General features: G+C 41.4%; 1 protein-coding gene across 1 annotated transcript in view; it reads right to left on the bottom strand.

Annotated features, from left to right (window-relative positions):
* Positions 1 to 16,508, bottom strand: part of TBC1D7 (TBC1 domain family member 7) — a 29,201-nt gene extending 12,693 nt beyond the window's left edge. The window contains exons 1-5 of the mRNA XM_045847096.1: positions 16,297 to 16,508; positions 14,840 to 14,959; positions 13,437 to 13,517; positions 7,004 to 7,191; positions 1,024 to 1,161 (exon numbers count right to left, since the gene is read on the bottom strand). Coding sequence (XP_045703052.1) covers positions 1,024 to 1,161; positions 7,004 to 7,191; positions 13,437 to 13,517; positions 14,840 to 14,951 — 519 coding nt within the window. The 5' untranslated portion in view covers positions 14,952 to 14,959; positions 16,297 to 16,508. The remainder of the gene's footprint in view (positions 1 to 1,023; positions 1,162 to 7,003; positions 7,192 to 13,436; positions 13,518 to 14,839; positions 14,960 to 16,296) is intronic.
* Positions 16,509 to 16,874: the final 366 nt, after the last annotated feature.

The raw sequence follows: 16,874 nt of genomic DNA on the forward strand, positions 1-16,874 counted from the left end.
CACCTCGTCACAGTGCCTGCTTTCACTAGAATTTTCAAATAAAACAACTCAATGATTTAAGAAAAAAAGACAGATTCATTTTTATAAATGAGGGAAAAAAGGAAAGAAACTGGAGAAAAAGAACAGCAAAGGACCACAGGCTCACGGTGATGGGGCAAATGCCATTCAGTTCTCCGGATTCCCAAGTTAGAGGGCAGCAGACAGCCACTGCCTCCCACAGATCCATTCACCTCTCCTCTTCACTAACAGAATCTCATTTTCATGGGAGACCACCCTGTGTCCAGTTAAGGAAAAGCACATTTCCCAGCCTCCACTGCAGACAGGTGGCCAGGTAATACAGTCCTGCCACTAACTGACATGAGGAAAGAAAGTCTTAAAAAGGGACAGGCTTGACCGGCTTGTCCCTTTATTCTTATGCTTTTGTCTCCTCCTTGCCCTTCCTGTCTGCCCAGAACACAGACGTCACAGCTGTCTCTGAAGCACCCATCTTGTGAGCACAAGAGGAAGGATAACCCCTAAGGCAGGAGCCTGAGTCCCTACTGGTACTGTGGTGCTGTGGCACCAGCCCTGGACTGCCCTGCCTCTGGACTTCTAGTTACATGAAAGAAAACAATAAAGCTTCTGTTTGGGGGGACTCTCCATTAAGTGCAGCCAAATTTAAACCTTAATTTATACAGAGGGAAAATTCTAGGCAGAGCCAATGGATTCCAGATCAGCATAAGGAATACTACAGAGCAGGGTGTGCAAACTGTGGCTGGCAGCAGCCAAACCCTGCCACGACAATCCCTTCTCGTATTGTCAATGGCTGCTTTTGTGTGACGACAGAGACATAGAGACCATCTGGCCTGCCAGGCTGGAAATATTTATTGTACTACCTGGCCTTTTATAGAAAATGCTTGCTGACTCCTTCTATAGAGGGTCTACTCATAATTGTAGCAGCAAGAGGTGAGAGTATTTTGTGAAGACCCCCAGAACCTCCTCTCACCCACCCATCCCCTGCCAACAGTCAAAAAAGTGTCTCACCAGCTGGGGCAAAGAGTCTCGGTACTTGCTGTTTAACTGGTTCACAAAGCATCGGGTGATCCAGTAACAGTCGACACTATCTTCCACCATCTCTTCCATGGCCTTAGCAATGGCAAGAAATACTTCATCTTCTGGCTCCTGAAAGATTAACAATAAATCTCAAGAGAGAGGCAGCAGAAGTGAGAAACACATATTTCTTTCATAATAATGAAACCTTATCCCCTAAATTTTGAAGAGGCTAATATATCAAAGTGGAACCAAAAGCACACCGTCCATCACTAGAGAGAAGACCAAAGGGAGGTAAGAATGACTAACCACAGAAACCTATCCAAAGGAGTGCTGTTTACGAACACTCAGGTTTCAGGATGACCACTCGAAGATTTTCCAACTTCTAACCTTAAGGCCATCCATAAAAGAATCAACATATATCAGAGGCAAGGTGCTGCTTCTCTCCACCCAAAAATATTCTCTGTATTAGAGGAGAATTTCTTTAAAAACCATGTGACACACAACACAATTAATAACTGGAGACATTTGTTAATATGGTAATTTCCAAAAATTAAATGACTCCAAAAGAACTAAAAAAGCATTTTCTTTATTTCAAAGCATTCAAAAAACCTTTAGAATTTTATCTGTAAGCACCTAAAAAGTTAAAATGTCCCTAGAATCAGAATATCAGGAATCAGAAGAATGGCATTTCTCAAACCCTGTGTCAATACTCAGAACATTAAAGTAAACCCTCAAGTAAATTTCAACAAAGAAATCTGCTTGAAAATCTATTTTGTTTCCAAACACTGTATCTTACACAAAAATGTACTTTCATCTAGGATGTATTAGCTGAGGGATTTTAATGTCAAAAAAGAAACTAAAAAGTATCTTTCTACTCCCCTTAAACATCCCAAGTTAAATCAAAATTCCTATTCTAATAAATGTGTTTCATTTTAGGCCTTTCAATTTACTAATAGTCTATAAAATGTCAAGTAATAAAATTGTAGAAAATACATTTTTCTAAACATTAACTAACTTGTCAGAGGAGAAGAGCAAAGACAGAAGAAAAGGCGGGGAAGCTCCTTCCCTGGGCTCCCATCGAGTACTGAGCACTGGGCTGGGTGCTCCTGAACATGGTGTCTCTCTGCTGCGCCCAGCCACCGTGGGTGCCCAGGGAAGGGGACCAATGTCCTTGACTGACCACGTTCCTGGTCATGTGCCAGGCACTCTGACATATGCTTATTAATGATATGAAAAGAGAGGCTGAGTGGGGCTTGGTTCATCAGGGACACAGGCGTGGCAGGGCCCACCACACACACTTTGATAGCACCTCCACCCAGGCCACAATGGAGGTGTCTGGGCTTGAAGAATGGACAAGCTGAGCAAGGATGAGGTGACAACTACAACCTATCATTCTTGAACTAACAGATAATCTAACCTAATTTAATATATAATTTAAGAACTTGTGCAGTACTACCAACTTCAGCTTGCCAAAGATAAGCAAAATTTAAAGAAGCCTGTTAAAAGTTTCAATTCCAAAAGTTTCAAAAGTTTCAGGGCCATTCTCTCTTGATAAGCTTAATAAAAGTGGGTGACCTCTGGGCATCCATGGGAAACACATCACTAACTTCAAAAAGAAAGAACAATTCAAAGCTCAAGCTGCTATACTGGCAGGCTGTAATATGCAATAAAAGAATAAAATAGATTTTATAGATAGCACAGCTTTCATGCAAATCCCTATTTTGAACAATTCACTCTGCTTTAGCCCCGCCCCCACTGTTAGGGGCCTAGAATAAATTTCAAATTGCATTACATTAGCCAAAACTCAAGAGCTATAATCATTCCTTTGCCTGAACTCTTCCTCTTCCCTATCTTGTCCTAACCAGAGTAAGGAGTTTACGGAAGATGAAGTTTAAAAAGCAGGCTGGGGCCTGTGATGCTGAGGCCAAGGAGGCAGCCAGGGACGACAAGGCCTATGGGGCCTGCAGGCCAGAGCCAAGAGGTGGCCAGCAGTGTTGGTGACAGAGGAACAAGCAAAGAAGTAAATATACTGAGGGTACTGAGAGCCTCTTCACATTTGCAACTGTCAGAGAAGGAGGTTATAACACAAAAAGGGTAAAGGCTAGTTAGAATGAATATGATACTGCATTGTATTTGGAATATTAGGGTGAACTCAGGGTTTTCAAAATATTGAGATAAATAGATATACAAACATACATAGGTAAGTGTAAATATGTATGTGAATGTGTGTGTGCATACAAGTATTTCCTAGCTCCTTCCACTGAGAGGGCACAGAAACAATGATACACCAGGAACAATGAGCATATCTAGCACCCTAGTCTTGGTTTCTAAACACCAAACTCCATGGGTGGAGAGGTGAGGCTGATTCCAGGCCCGAGGCAAGGAAAGTACAAGATGAACCTGGAATATCTTTTTGTGCCAGAAAGGAAGGAACTGCTCAAAATGATGGGAACTTATCAAAAAGACATAGAAGTCAGCTTGATGAACTTCCACTGGCCAAATCTGAGACCATCTGAATACCAAAATAAAGAACAGTTGTAATGGATTATCTGCCACTGAATAAAAGGAATCCATAAATTCATACTGATACAAGTAAATTAATGAGGGAAAAGAGAAAACCTTCCATATAAATGAATGTAAACTAATAAATGCGAAAGGAATAAAAGAGTTAGAAAATCACTATTTGGCAATCAGCATAGTAAGAACTGTTCCAGGCAAGAATCTTTAGTGGATGGATATTTACAGTCTAAAACTTTCTCCCCAGATGTTACTTATTAAATACAAGAAGAAAAAGTTACTGTACATTGAAGAAACCTGGCAGACATCACCTTAACCAAGTGATCAAAGTGAGCAGCAACAGTAGTAAGTATCATAATTCTTTGGTATTTCTGCCAATAATGCATAACCAGACTTTAATGACGAGGAAACATCAAACAAACCCAAACTGAGAAACACTCTACTGCCCAGTACTCCTAAAAAATATCAGGTTATGGAAGTTTGTACAAAGACAAACTGAAGAACTGTCCCAGACTAAAGGAGACTAAGAAAGAAGACCTGGAAATAAATGTAAAGTGTGATCCTTGTAAAGAATAAGTATAAAGGTTGGATCCTGGACCAGAAAAAGGACATCAGTGGGACAATGAGCAAAATGTCGATAATGTCCACAGAGTAGTTCATAGTATTGTATCAATGCTGATGTTCTGGTTTTGATCATTATACTACGGTATGTGAGATGTAACATCTGAGGAGGCTAGATGAAGGTATATGGGAACACTAAACTCACTATACTATTTTTGCAACTTTTTTCTATGAAGTGATTTCTAAAAATTTGAAATCAACAAATGGTAAAACTAGTGGGTGAAAGTTTGGTTAAGTTCTGAACTAAAACTTTACTGTTTGTTTTGATAAAGGGCATTATTAGAACATTTGGTCAAATGTGAATGGAGTCTGAAGATCAGATGTTAATATTGTATCAATGTCAACTTCTTGGTTTCCTGACTGTACTATGGTTACCTGGGGGAGTGCTCTTATCTTTAGGAAATATATACTGAAAGAATATGAAGTCATGGGATATTATGTTTGCATCTTAGTCTCAAATGTTTCAGAAAAAATATGCATCTAGTCTACGGCCATAGCACCCTGAACACACCTGATCTTGTCTGAAAAAATATTCATAAACATTTAAGAAAAATGACGAAGCAAATCGTTAAAAATGTAGACAACTGGGGAACCTGGGTAAAGGATATAGGGAATTCTTAATAGTATTCTTGTAACTGTTCCACAAGTTTGAAACTACTTCAAAATAAAATGTAGCATTTTTTAAAAAAACAGGCAGATGGGGTCAGAATATATAGGGCCATGAATGTCAGGGAAAGATGTTGTGGACTTCTGGCCAAGATGGAGGCACAGGTAGACACACTGTGCCTCCTCACACAACCAAGATAGGAACAACAGCAATTTAGAAACAAAATAACCACTAGAACTGACACAAAATTGAACTGTATGGAAGTCAGACAATCATGAAGTTAAAATAGACATGTTCATCCAGACCGGTAGGAAGTGTGGAGTTGGGCAGCCGGACTCAGGTCACAGTGCGAAGAGCAGAGAGCGTTGGGACTGGGCGCGTAAGGCATCCGGGGTGCTCAAGACCACAGCAGGTGGATCCTGAGCGCGCAAGCGGCAGCTGGCAGACCCCGGCCGAGAGGTGGCAAACTGCAAACCCAGCCAGGTGGGAATTGTGAAGCAAGTCACTGCTCGCAACCCAGGATCACAGCGCTGGGAAATAGAGCCTCGGGACACTGATTGAAAACACCTGACAGGCATAAGGCTCAGGGAGAAATGCCCAGCCTCACAAGAGAGGTCCTTGGACAGTCTCACAGGGTGCACAGGCCCACCCACATGGGAACTGGCACCAGAGGGGTCCAGTTTGCTTGAGGGAAGTGGCGGAAGAGACTGAGGTCTGACGGAGAGCGGAACAAGCGCCACTGTTTCCTCTCGGACTCCGCCCCCACATACAATGTCACAACCCAGCAAATGGGTTGCCCTGCCCTGGTGAACACCTACGGCTCCGCCCCTCATACGTAACAGGCACGACCAGACCAAAGGGGGGGTGATGGCTCAAACAGAATTTAAAGTCCCTTAATCATTACTTTTAAGCAACCAAGAGATAGCCAACCTATCAGATGCACAGTTCAAAGCACTGGTGATCAAGATGCTCACAGAATTGGTTGATTTTGGTCCCAAATTAGATGAACAAATGCAGGCTATGATAAGAGAAATGAAGGAAAATGCACAGGGAACCAATACTGATGGGAAGGAAACTGGGACTCAAAACAATAGGGTGGATCAGAAGGAAAAAACAACCAAACAGAAAAGAAGGGAGAAATAAGAATTCAAAAAACTGAGAAGCTTAGGTACCTCCAGGACGTCTTTAAACGTTCCAACATCAGAATTATAAAGGTACCAGAAGGAGAAGAGGAAGAGCAACAAGTGGAAAACTTATTTGAACAAATAATGAAGGAGAACTTCCCCATTCTGGCAAAGGAAATAGACTTCCAGGAAGTCCAGGAAACTCAGAGAGTCCCAAAGAAGTTGGACCCAAGGAGGAACACACCAAGGCACATCACAATTGCATTAGCCAAGATTAAAATGAAGGAGAGAATCCTAGAAGCAGCAAGAGAAAAGGAGACAGTCAGCTACAAAGGAGTTCCCATCAGACTGTCAGCTGATTTCTCAAAAGAGACCTTACAGGCAAGAAGAGGCTGGAAAGAAGTATTCCAAGTCATGAAAGGCAAGGACCTACATCCAAGATTACTCTATCCAGCAAAGCTTTCATTTAGAATGGAAGAGCAGATAAAGTGCTTCTCAGATAAGGTCAAGTTAAAGGATCATCATCACCAAGCCCTTACTTTATGAAATGTTAAAGGGACTTATCTTAGAAAAAGAAGATAAAAAACATGTATAGTAAAATGACAGCAAGCTCACAATTATTAACAACCACACCTAAAACAAAAACAAAAAGAAACTAAGCAAACAACTAGAACAGGAGCAGAACCACAGAAATGGAGAACACATGGAGGGTTAGCAACAGGGGAGTGGGAAGAGGAGAGAGGGGGAAAAGGTACGGAGAATAAGTAGCATAGATGGTAGGTAGAAAGCAGACAGGGGGAAGGCAAAAATAGTATGGGAAATGTAGAAGCTAAAGAACTTATGACACATGGACATGAACTAAAGGGGGGGAATGTGGGTGGGAGAGGGTGTGCAGGGTGGAGGGGAATGAAGGGGGGAAATGGGACAACTGTAATAGCATAATCAATAAAATATATATATAAAAAAAGAAAGATGTTGCAGTTACTCTATAGACAAAGGCGAGCGCCATTCAAAGTTTCGTAGGCAAAACATGATGCAATCAAAGGCTAGCAAGACGGAACAGTCTAGAGCTGAGCTTGGTGTGGAAAAAAGTACCACTAACCAGTGGGAAGGAGGGGCTTCGTGGCAACTTTCCAGACTCCAGCTGATACATGCGGAGATAGACTTCAACCTGAGGTGTGGCATCACTGACAAAGCGAACGACTTTCAGGGCATGAAGGACATCCGAGTACTGCCCCCTGCGATACATCATCACCTGGGCATGGGATTCATGGTGTGGAGGCAGGATCCCTACACAGAAACCCAGAAAAAAAAGGGCAAAATACTGACGCACTAATCCAAATCATCCTCTGTTAAAGAGAATCCTGGGAGAAGCTCTCCATCACAATTAAACTAGAACTCACAAATATTTCATTCTCTTTTAGAAATTTCACTATAAAAGAATTATAAATTTTAAACAGCATCAATATTTGAATGGCAACTGTACCCCTGACATAAAAGATAAATAAAACTACATCATGCCCTGGCTGGCGTAGCTCAGTGGACTGAGCGCGGGCTGCGAACCAAAGTGTCGCAGGTTCGATTCCCAGTCAAGGTACATGCCTGGGTTGCAGGCCATGACCCCCAGCAACCACACATTGATGTTTCTCTCTCTCTTTCTCCCTCCCTTCCCACTCTAAAAATAAATAAATAAATAAATAAAACAAGATCATAAGAATTTTTTAAAAATAAATAAAACTGCATCATAAAGTTCTTGACTAGGTATGCCATCTAAATTCAAAATAATAACCATATCAATTACGGTTGCCAACCTGAGCCACCGCTAGCTCCTAGGGTCTATGTCCAGCTTTTGCACTTGGCCCACACTATGGATTGAACTGTGTCCCCTCCAAATTCGTATGTTAAAGTCCTAACCCCCCATGTGACTATACTTGGAGGTAGGGCCTATAAGAAGGTAAAGGTAAATGACATTACTGGGTGGCAGGGTGGGAGGAGTGGGGGGGCTAATCCAATAAGGCTGGTGCCCTTATAAGACAAAGAAGAGACACCAGAGCTCACTCTGCCATGTGAGGACACGACAGGTGGCCATCTGAAAGCCAGGAAGTGAGGCTTCACCAAGAACCAAATTAGCCAGCACCTGGAGACTTCACAGCCTCTAGAACCATGAGAACGTAAATTGTTCTTTAACCCACCCAGTCTGCAGTATTCTGGTATAGCAGCCATAGCTGACAATATCGCCCCCTACATCTCAGAACTACCAGTTATCCATCAAATCCTCTTCCCCAACAATTACAGCTTGCTCACAAAGTTATCCTATCTTCAAGACCACAGAGATCTCTAATCTGCACTGACAAGACCACCTTACATTACATTTTGGTATCATTTTATAGTCATTAACCCATTTAAACATGATGTTTACCCATCAGACTTTGGAGAAAACCTTTTTACAAACAAATGGCATGGGAAAAACAGTGGAAAGAGCACAGGATAGGCCTTCAGTACACCTCAGTCCTAGCCCCAGACCTGATAACATCAGGTCTCATAAGTATCTGTCAGCACTGGAAAATGGGAGGGATAAGCATTTCACCAAATGTTCTTTGCAGAATACTAGTTCCCTAGAGTCCTCATGAGAAAAGGGAGATTTGGTCAAATAGATCTGGAAAATGGTGACAATGAATTTTCAAGTCTCTAAGTTCTGGTATAAAGAAAAACATGTTTCACCCTGGCTGGTGTGGCTCAGTGGACTGAGCACCTGCCTGCAAATCAAAGGGTCACCCATTCAATTCCCAGTCAGTGCACATGTCTGGATTATGGGCCAGGTCCCCAGTAGGGGGCACACAAGAGGCAACCACACACTAATATTTCTCTCCCTCTCTTTTTCCTTCCCTTCCCCTCTCTCTAAAAATAAATGAATAAAATCTTTAAAAAAAAAAGAAAAAGAAAAACATGCTTCCTTATTTATTCCAGCCTCATTAAACTTAACCGAACTATATAGCAGCACAGACTATGGAGTCAAAGTTCCTAGGTTTGAGTTCTAGCTCTACAATTAAATGGCGGGTGACCCTCAGCAACTTGGCTGATCTCCCCATGCCTTCGCTTTCCCATCTGAAAATATGAATCACAACATCATTCTCAAACTGTTGTGCTGAATAAGAAATGTATATACATAAAACATTAGAAAGTATACAGCACATACTATGGTAGTGTAAGTGTTAGCTAGCACACTTAACTATGGATCACTCTTTGGTGCAAAACACCACAGATCCAGTATTCTAAAGAACATACAAGAAACAAGTTGGATGGGCTCTACAGACTCCAACTAACATGATGCTATGTTAATGTTACAACCAAACTTACTTAAATGTTCTTTTGCCTGACACAAATTATTAATTACCTTAGCTATAGGGCTCTGTGCCAGGCTTCCAGAAAAGCCAAAGAAATACATTCAAATGACCTCCAACTTTGGACTAAACAGTACAGACTACACAGTTGTACTTAAATCCTTATCATACTACTAGAGGCAGCACAGTGTTCCCATGTTAAACCTCGAGCTTGTTTTCTAAGACCTAGTCCTAAGAGAGTCCTAAGACCTAGTCCTCTTTCTGATATTTACCTAAAATGCTATCATGAAGTAGGCATGACAAAGTCCCTGAGCAAACAACAACCTATGCTAGGAAGAGTCAGCCTGTCTCCTGCAGAGTATGGCAGTCCTAAACCTCCAGTGATTTAACTACCGCAAAAATAACACCAAAGACTGACAGAGACAGGGAAAATATAGTGATAAACAAGGAAGATAGCCTTGGCACTCAGAAGTGCCACAAAATATGATTGTACCTCTCCCACTAATCCATGGGCATTATTCATTAATAAGACATGTGGTATTTCCCAGCAGAAACAGATAGTATTGACATTGCCACCTAAAAAGCATTCTTATTTTGATGACTACTAGAAACACTAAGATTTAAGAAAAAAGCTCAAGAAAAAACTATTATTAAGAGTTCAGGCCAGGAAGGAGGCATAGGTAGAAATGCTTCACTTCCTCGCACAACCAAAAGAAAGATAACAACTAATGTAAAAACACAAGACAACCAACCCTGGCTGGTGTGTCTCTGTGGATTAAGTGCCAGCCTGCGAACCAAAGGGTCATCTGTTCAATTCCCAGTCAGGGTACATGCCTGAGTTGTGGGCCAGGTCCCCAGTTGGGGGCGTGTGAAAGGCATCCACACGCTGATGTTTCTCTCCTTCTCTTTCTCCCTTCCTTCCCCTCTCCCTCAAAATAAGTTTTTTAAAAAACTTTAAAAACAAAAGTAAAATTAAAAAAAAAAAGATAGACCAGCAGAACTGCCAAAAAATCAAACTGCATTGAAGTCTGACAACCAAGGAGTTAAAGAAACATTCATCCAGACTGGTAGGAGGGACCAAGACAGGGCCAGAGAGGATGCAGCGCAGGACAAGGCAAGGCAGAGGATCAGGTGGGTGAGACAGGGGCTGACTATCGTGACAGCCCCACATTAGCATGCAGATAAGCCAGGAAGAATAACTGGGGAGCAAGACAGACTGTGAAACCTAGGGTTTCAGAGCGGGAAAACTAAGACTCAAAACCTCTGGCTGTAAAATCTGTAGGGATGGAGGTTATGGCTGTGGAAGAAACTCCCACTCTCACAGGAGAGTCTGTTGGGGAGACCCACTGGGCCCTAGAACACACACAAACCCACCCACCCAGGAATTAGCACCTGAAAGGGCACAATCCACTTGTGGGAAGCAAGGAAAGTGACAGAAAGTGGGGCAAGAGCCAAGCAAGTGGCATTGTTTCCTCTCTGACCCCTCCCCCACAGACAGCACCACAATGCAGCCAAGTGGGTTGCCCCACCCTGGTGAATACCTAAGTCTCCACTCCTTCCAACATTAATAGGTATGCTGAGACAAAGAAATATGGCCCAAATGAAAGAACAGATCACCAGAAAAAGAACTAAGCAAAAAAAAGATAGACAACCTATCTGATGCAAAGTTCAAAACACTGGTAATCAGGATGCTCACAGAAATGACTTGAGCTTAATGGCAAAATGAAGGAAGAAATGAAGCCTTATACAAAGTGAAATAAAGGAAAATATTCCTTTATTCACTGTTGGTTCAGGGAACCAACAGTGAAGAGAAGGAAACCGGGACTCATATCAATGATTAGAATAAAAGGAAGAAATAAACATCGAACTGTAACAGAATGAAGAAACAAGAATTGAGAAAATGAAGAGAGGCTTAGGAACCTCCAGGACAACCTTAAATGTTCCAACATCCAAATCACAGGGGTGCCAGATGGAGAAGAGGAAGAGCAAGAAACTGAACACTTATATGAACAAATAATGAAGGAAAACTCCCCCAATCTGGCAAAGGAAATAGACTTCCAGAAGTCCAGGAAGCTCAGAGAGTCCCAAAGAAGTTGGACCCAAGGAGGAACACACCAAGGTACATCATAATTACATCACCCAAGATGAAAGATAAGGAGAGAATCTTAAAAGCAGCAAGAGAAAAGAAGACAAAGGAGTCCTCTTAAAGGAAACCTTCCCTGTAAGGTTTCTTTTGAGAAATCAGCTGATAGTCTTATGGGAACTACAAAGCAGTCTTATGGGAACTACAAAGGAGTTCCCATAAGACTATCAGCTGATTTCTCAAAAGAAACCTTACAGGGAAGAAAAGGCTGGAAAGAAGTATTCCAAGTCACAAAAGGCAAGGACCTACATCCAAGATTACTCTATGCAGCAAAGCTATCACTTAGAATGGAAGCGCAGATGAAGTGCTTCCCAGATAAGGTCAAATTAAAGGAGTTCATCATCACCAAGCCCTTGTTATATGAAATGTTAAAGGGACTTATCTAAGAAATAGAAAAAGATCAAGAACTATGAACAGTAAAATGACAACAAGCTCACAACTATCAACAACTGAACCTAAAAAACAAAAACTAAGCAAACTACAACAGGAAAAGAATCACAGAAATGGAGATCACATAGAGGGTTATCATTGGGGAGGAGGAGGGGGAGAATGGGGAAAGGTTCAGGGAATAAGAAGCATAAATGGTAGGTACAAAATAGACAGGGGGAGGTTAAGAATAGTATAGGAAATGTAAAGCCAAAGAACTTGTATGTACAACCCATGGACATGAACTAAGGGGGGGGGGGGGGGGGGGGAAGGCTGAAAACAGGGGTTGTGCAAAGAGAAGGGGATAAAGGGGAGAAAAAAAATGGGACAACTGTAATGGCATAATCAATAAAATACACTTTAAAATATTTTTTTAAAAAGAAAAATCTATTAGTTGTCATCCATTCTCTAGATTTTAACTGCACAGTGACCTACTAGAAATATAAGTATACAAAGACAACCAAGATGCAAACAAAAAAGTCATTATGCAGTGCTTCCTGGAATGGTTTATAGTCAGACTTAGGACTAAGAATTTTGAAGTCTTGAAAACACAGTACATTTTGGAAAGAAGATGAAGTCTACAATCTATCCTACCTTCACACGGGCTCTGCCAACCTGAACTCAAAGCCTAGCTCTGCCGATGACAGGCTATATCACCTTAGGCAAGTTGTTCAGCTTCCCGGTCCTGTCCCTTTGGTAAAATTGGGATATTGATACTTAAATTACAGGGAAATTCTAGGATTACTCTAATTTATTTTTTAAGAAAGAAAAGGAAGGTGGTATATGTGTCAGTAGGCTCAGCAATTAAAGAAAAATAAAAAAAAAAGTTTTGCTAAAAGGAATGATGCCAGTCACTCATGGAACCTAATATACTTTTTCTCCCACAGAAACTGAGTAAGATCCTTTTTTTCTTCCCCTTCACTGGAATTGATTCATTTGTGCTCCTGGAAAGTAAAAACTCTCCAGTTCCTTCTGACTCTGATAGCACTCCGTAGGAAGTATACCTCTATGACTAGGAATTACAGGAATGACAAATTGGGAGCTAAAACCTAAAAGTTAATTTAGCAAAAACTGAGGCCTAGCAGAGTGTTTTAAAAAAAAGATTTTATTTATTTATTTTTAGAGAGATGGGAAGGGAGAGAGAAAGAGAAGGAGAGAAACATGGATGCTCAAGACAAACACTGATTGGTTGCCTCTGGCACACCCCTAATCAGGAACTGGGCCCGCAACATGAGCCCCCACAGGGACTCAAACCAGCGACCCTCTTCGATGTGCAGGATGACCCCTTATCCACTGAGCCACACCAGTCAGGGCTCTAGCAAGGTCTTTCTCAAGGTTACCAGTCGACAGCAAAGCCTAGACCAGTCCTTTCTCCCAGTACAATGCTCTTCCCACACCTTGCCTCGGGAACGCATACACTACTTTCTCTTCTATCATTAATAAATTGACACTCTTACAGTAATATTTAATGTTTTGCCACTGAAGTCACCTCCTTAAAGGCAATTATAGTGAGCGGTAACTCAGTCTCCTAAGATTAGACTCAATATTCAGTAAGGGCCTAAACAAATTCTCCTTTTTCTGACAGATACGACAAATGAACAATTTCCAATTCTTGGGTCTCATACCTAGAAGCACCTTCCATACCAAGGCACGGTACATGGATGGGAGAGGGAATCTTTGACTAAAAGTACAAAGTTTCTCAATATCTAGAAGGAAAAAAAAACAATAGTTAGAAGCTTTTCTTGTTGGTCACAATAAATAAAAGTGTATTTCACTGTTCACAACTTAAAGTATAATAAGACATTTACTTCTTCAGAGCATGCCTACCAAACAGTCAGTAAATCTAAGAAAGGCAATACTGGTCTGATTTCTAGCCCATGGTTCCACCAAATAGCTTTTTAAAAATAAAGAGTTAGTGTTTCACAGCATAGGAGATGCATTTTGCCTAAAATTACTGCTAATATTATTGGAAATTACATTTCCAATAATATTAGCAATAGATACTACTTATATAATTTATGGCATTTCATTTAATCCACCTTGCCAGCTTGTTGGCTAGTTATTGTTTTAAAGATGAAGAAACTAGCCCTGGCTGGCGTAGCTCAGTGGATTGATCACAGGTTGGTAACCGAAGTATCCCAGGTTCGATTCCCAGCCAGGGTACATGCCTGGGTTGCAGGCCATAACCCCCCAGCAACCACACACTGAAGTTTCTCTCTCTCTCTCTCTCTCTCTCTCTCTCTCTCTCTCTCTCTCTATCTCCCTCCCTTCCCTCTCTAAAAATAAATAAATAAAGTTAATAAATAAATAAATAAATAAATAATAATAAAAAAAAGATGAAGAAACTGAAGCTCAAAGCAGGTAAGTGACTTGACTGAGTTAACACAGCAGGTGAGTGGTGGACTCAGTCCTCAAATCCCACCTTTTCTCATAAAGTACACTCAGCTGTCCTGGACCTAAATTTCCCTACTTGTTAAATGAGAATAATACTGGGCATACTTAAAGGACAGACTGTCTAGCGAGGATCAAAGATCAGGTAAGAAATGTTTTTGAAATTTTAAAAGCATTATATGCATATAAAGTACTATTTTTAACTGTGGTTCAATGTATTTTACTCCAGTCAACCACAGAAGAGACCTTATTATTACTGGCTTGGAAGAAACTAAAATGTATAAATTTCAGTCTCAGTATTTCCATACAAGAAAATCATGGGAAGCGTTGTTGTATATTTCCCCAGAAGCAATGACAACACCTCTGAAAATTGAGAAAAGAAAACATAGGCCTAATAGGAGAGAAAAATATTAGTGACTTTTTAAGAGGACTTTCAAAAACATCTGGCCCTCAGTGAAATATACACTTGAAAAATCCATAACTTCTCCCAAAATATATATACCATTCTGCTGTCTCCCTATCACTAAAAAATACAGCAGGTAACAAATATCTCTGGATGTCTCTTAAGGTAACATTTATTTCAGGACATTTGGGATGACTGACAACCAGTAGGGTTAGTTTAACTCATAAAACTCACCCAAACGGTCATCTTTTAGGAGAATTTCTAATGATTTCTTTTCTTCAACTCCACGAAACCCCACTTTTTCATAATATACTGAACGGAAGTTTCTCTGAGAATCCTCAGTCATGTTTCATTCTTGAAGAAGAGAGACAAAAAGGAGAAAGGAAAAAAGTGAGTTTAGAAACAATGAAGAATAAAAAATTTTCAATGATTTTCTCCAACTTTTCAGTGAACCTGATATTATAATAAACTGTCTGCCCTTGTATAGAACACAGTATTAAATCTTTCCTTTTACACAACTCCTACACCACCTCACTTGTGCACCTTGGCCAAGAGCCAAGACATAAAACCAAATTCCTCTGAGCGGCTAAAATAGATAGCACAAGGTTTGTGGACTAGGGTACCTACTTTACTCAGGAGAGCACCTAGCTGAAATCCATGTTCAAACAATGAGTGAAACAGGAAGATAAGACAAGATGTCATGCTAAAGGTGTTACCAAACAGTATACACTATGGCTCTGTTTGTTTTATAAATGCTATGCATTAAAAAAATTAGACTATATTCTGAAATGTTAACAATGGTTATCTTTAGGTAGTAGGATTCCAGATAATTTTAAATTTTACTTTGCTTGGCTGTGTTTTCTAAAAAGGGCATTTTGTAAAATGAAAAATCAAAAAGCCACAAGTTCCTCACTTAGTTTTCCTTTAAACACAATTCCACTAAATGTAATTATTAAAATTCAAAACCCAAAAAGTTTAACAGCATTAAATTATAAACCACAAGAGAGGCAGGAATGTAGCTGGTGGACAGTGATGCCACAAAGTTGGAGACAGAACAACTTAAAATGTCATCAAAACTCAGAAACTTCAGGGGTGTTACATTCTTTCACAATAACCTTCACATGATTAAAAGCAAGTCATTAGGAAAAGGTCAAATTAAGTTTTAAGAATATAATGGATGTAATGCATTTCCGAAAAAAAGTATGCACTGCCCCACCCAAATGCTTCACGTGTCAGTGCAAAAAAAGAATATGATCCTCAGGTTTTAGAAATCTAACATATCCTCAGTGATCTCAGGAGGGTCCAGTTCTAAACAGCCAAGGTCTTCCTTATAGAAACAATACGCTGTGAGCCAATTCAGCCACAGGAAAGATTGGGATTCGCTTAAAATGAAGAAATCTAAAAGGTCCTGAGCTTTGGGGACCAAATTGTTTTTTAAGGACAAAATTCCAAAACATTAAAATCCTAAATGAATATGGAGGGTTATTTCAAAGAAGCATCCAAACAGCTGCACGGCGATGCGGTGTCTGTTGTCTAAGGAAACCAGTCTCACATTGCACAACGACAAACGCGTCCTCTTGGAGGAAGTGTTGTAAATTACATTCCTACCCCTGACCATACACCTGACCCTGACGGAGAAGTAAACACAGCCTGCTCTAAGACCCCAGGTCCCATCTCTTGTTATGCTTCACCTCCAGTAATGGAAACCCGGGTAGAGACTAAGTGGTCCCGGGGAAACCGCAGAAATCAGACCAGAGGCGCTGACCGGTGGGCGGGCAGGCGGGCGACGCGAGGGCCAGCCGGGGGGTCAAGGGCGCCACCGGTGGCCGAGCCAGGAGGAGGGAAACGACGGGGCCGCAACGCCCGGGGCAGCCCGCCTAACAAAATGCGCCCGTTCACCAGGGTAACGTCAGCGGACGTGACGTTAACTCAGTCTGCGGCGAGTGCGCGTGCGCGGAGAGCTTGCGCAGAAGCTCCACCCACACCGTGGGGGCACCGGCGCGGAGTCCCGCATTCGTAAATGAACACTGGGTAGCTGGCGATCCGCGCCCAGGTCCCCGGTCCACACGCTCCACCGAGCCACTCCTAGCCAGGGAATCCTCGCGCTCCCAGCGGTGCGTGCCTGGGATGTTCTCCTTTCCCTTGCCTTGGAGGTCCCTACCTAGAGGCGACCTGCGGACACCAGCAGGGTATTCCTCGAGATTTCTGTTGTGGAGGATTCCTATTTCGTTTTGTTTTGATTTGATTTAATTTATATTTCCTTTTCTTA

Source organism: Phyllostomus hastatus, unplaced genomic scaffold (assembly GCF_019186645.2).
Source record: "Phyllostomus hastatus isolate PE091 unplaced genomic scaffold, TTU_PhHast_1.1 phas_contig_524, whole genome shotgun sequence".
Taxonomy (NCBI): domain Eukaryota; kingdom Metazoa; phylum Chordata; class Mammalia; order Chiroptera; family Phyllostomidae; genus Phyllostomus; species Phyllostomus hastatus.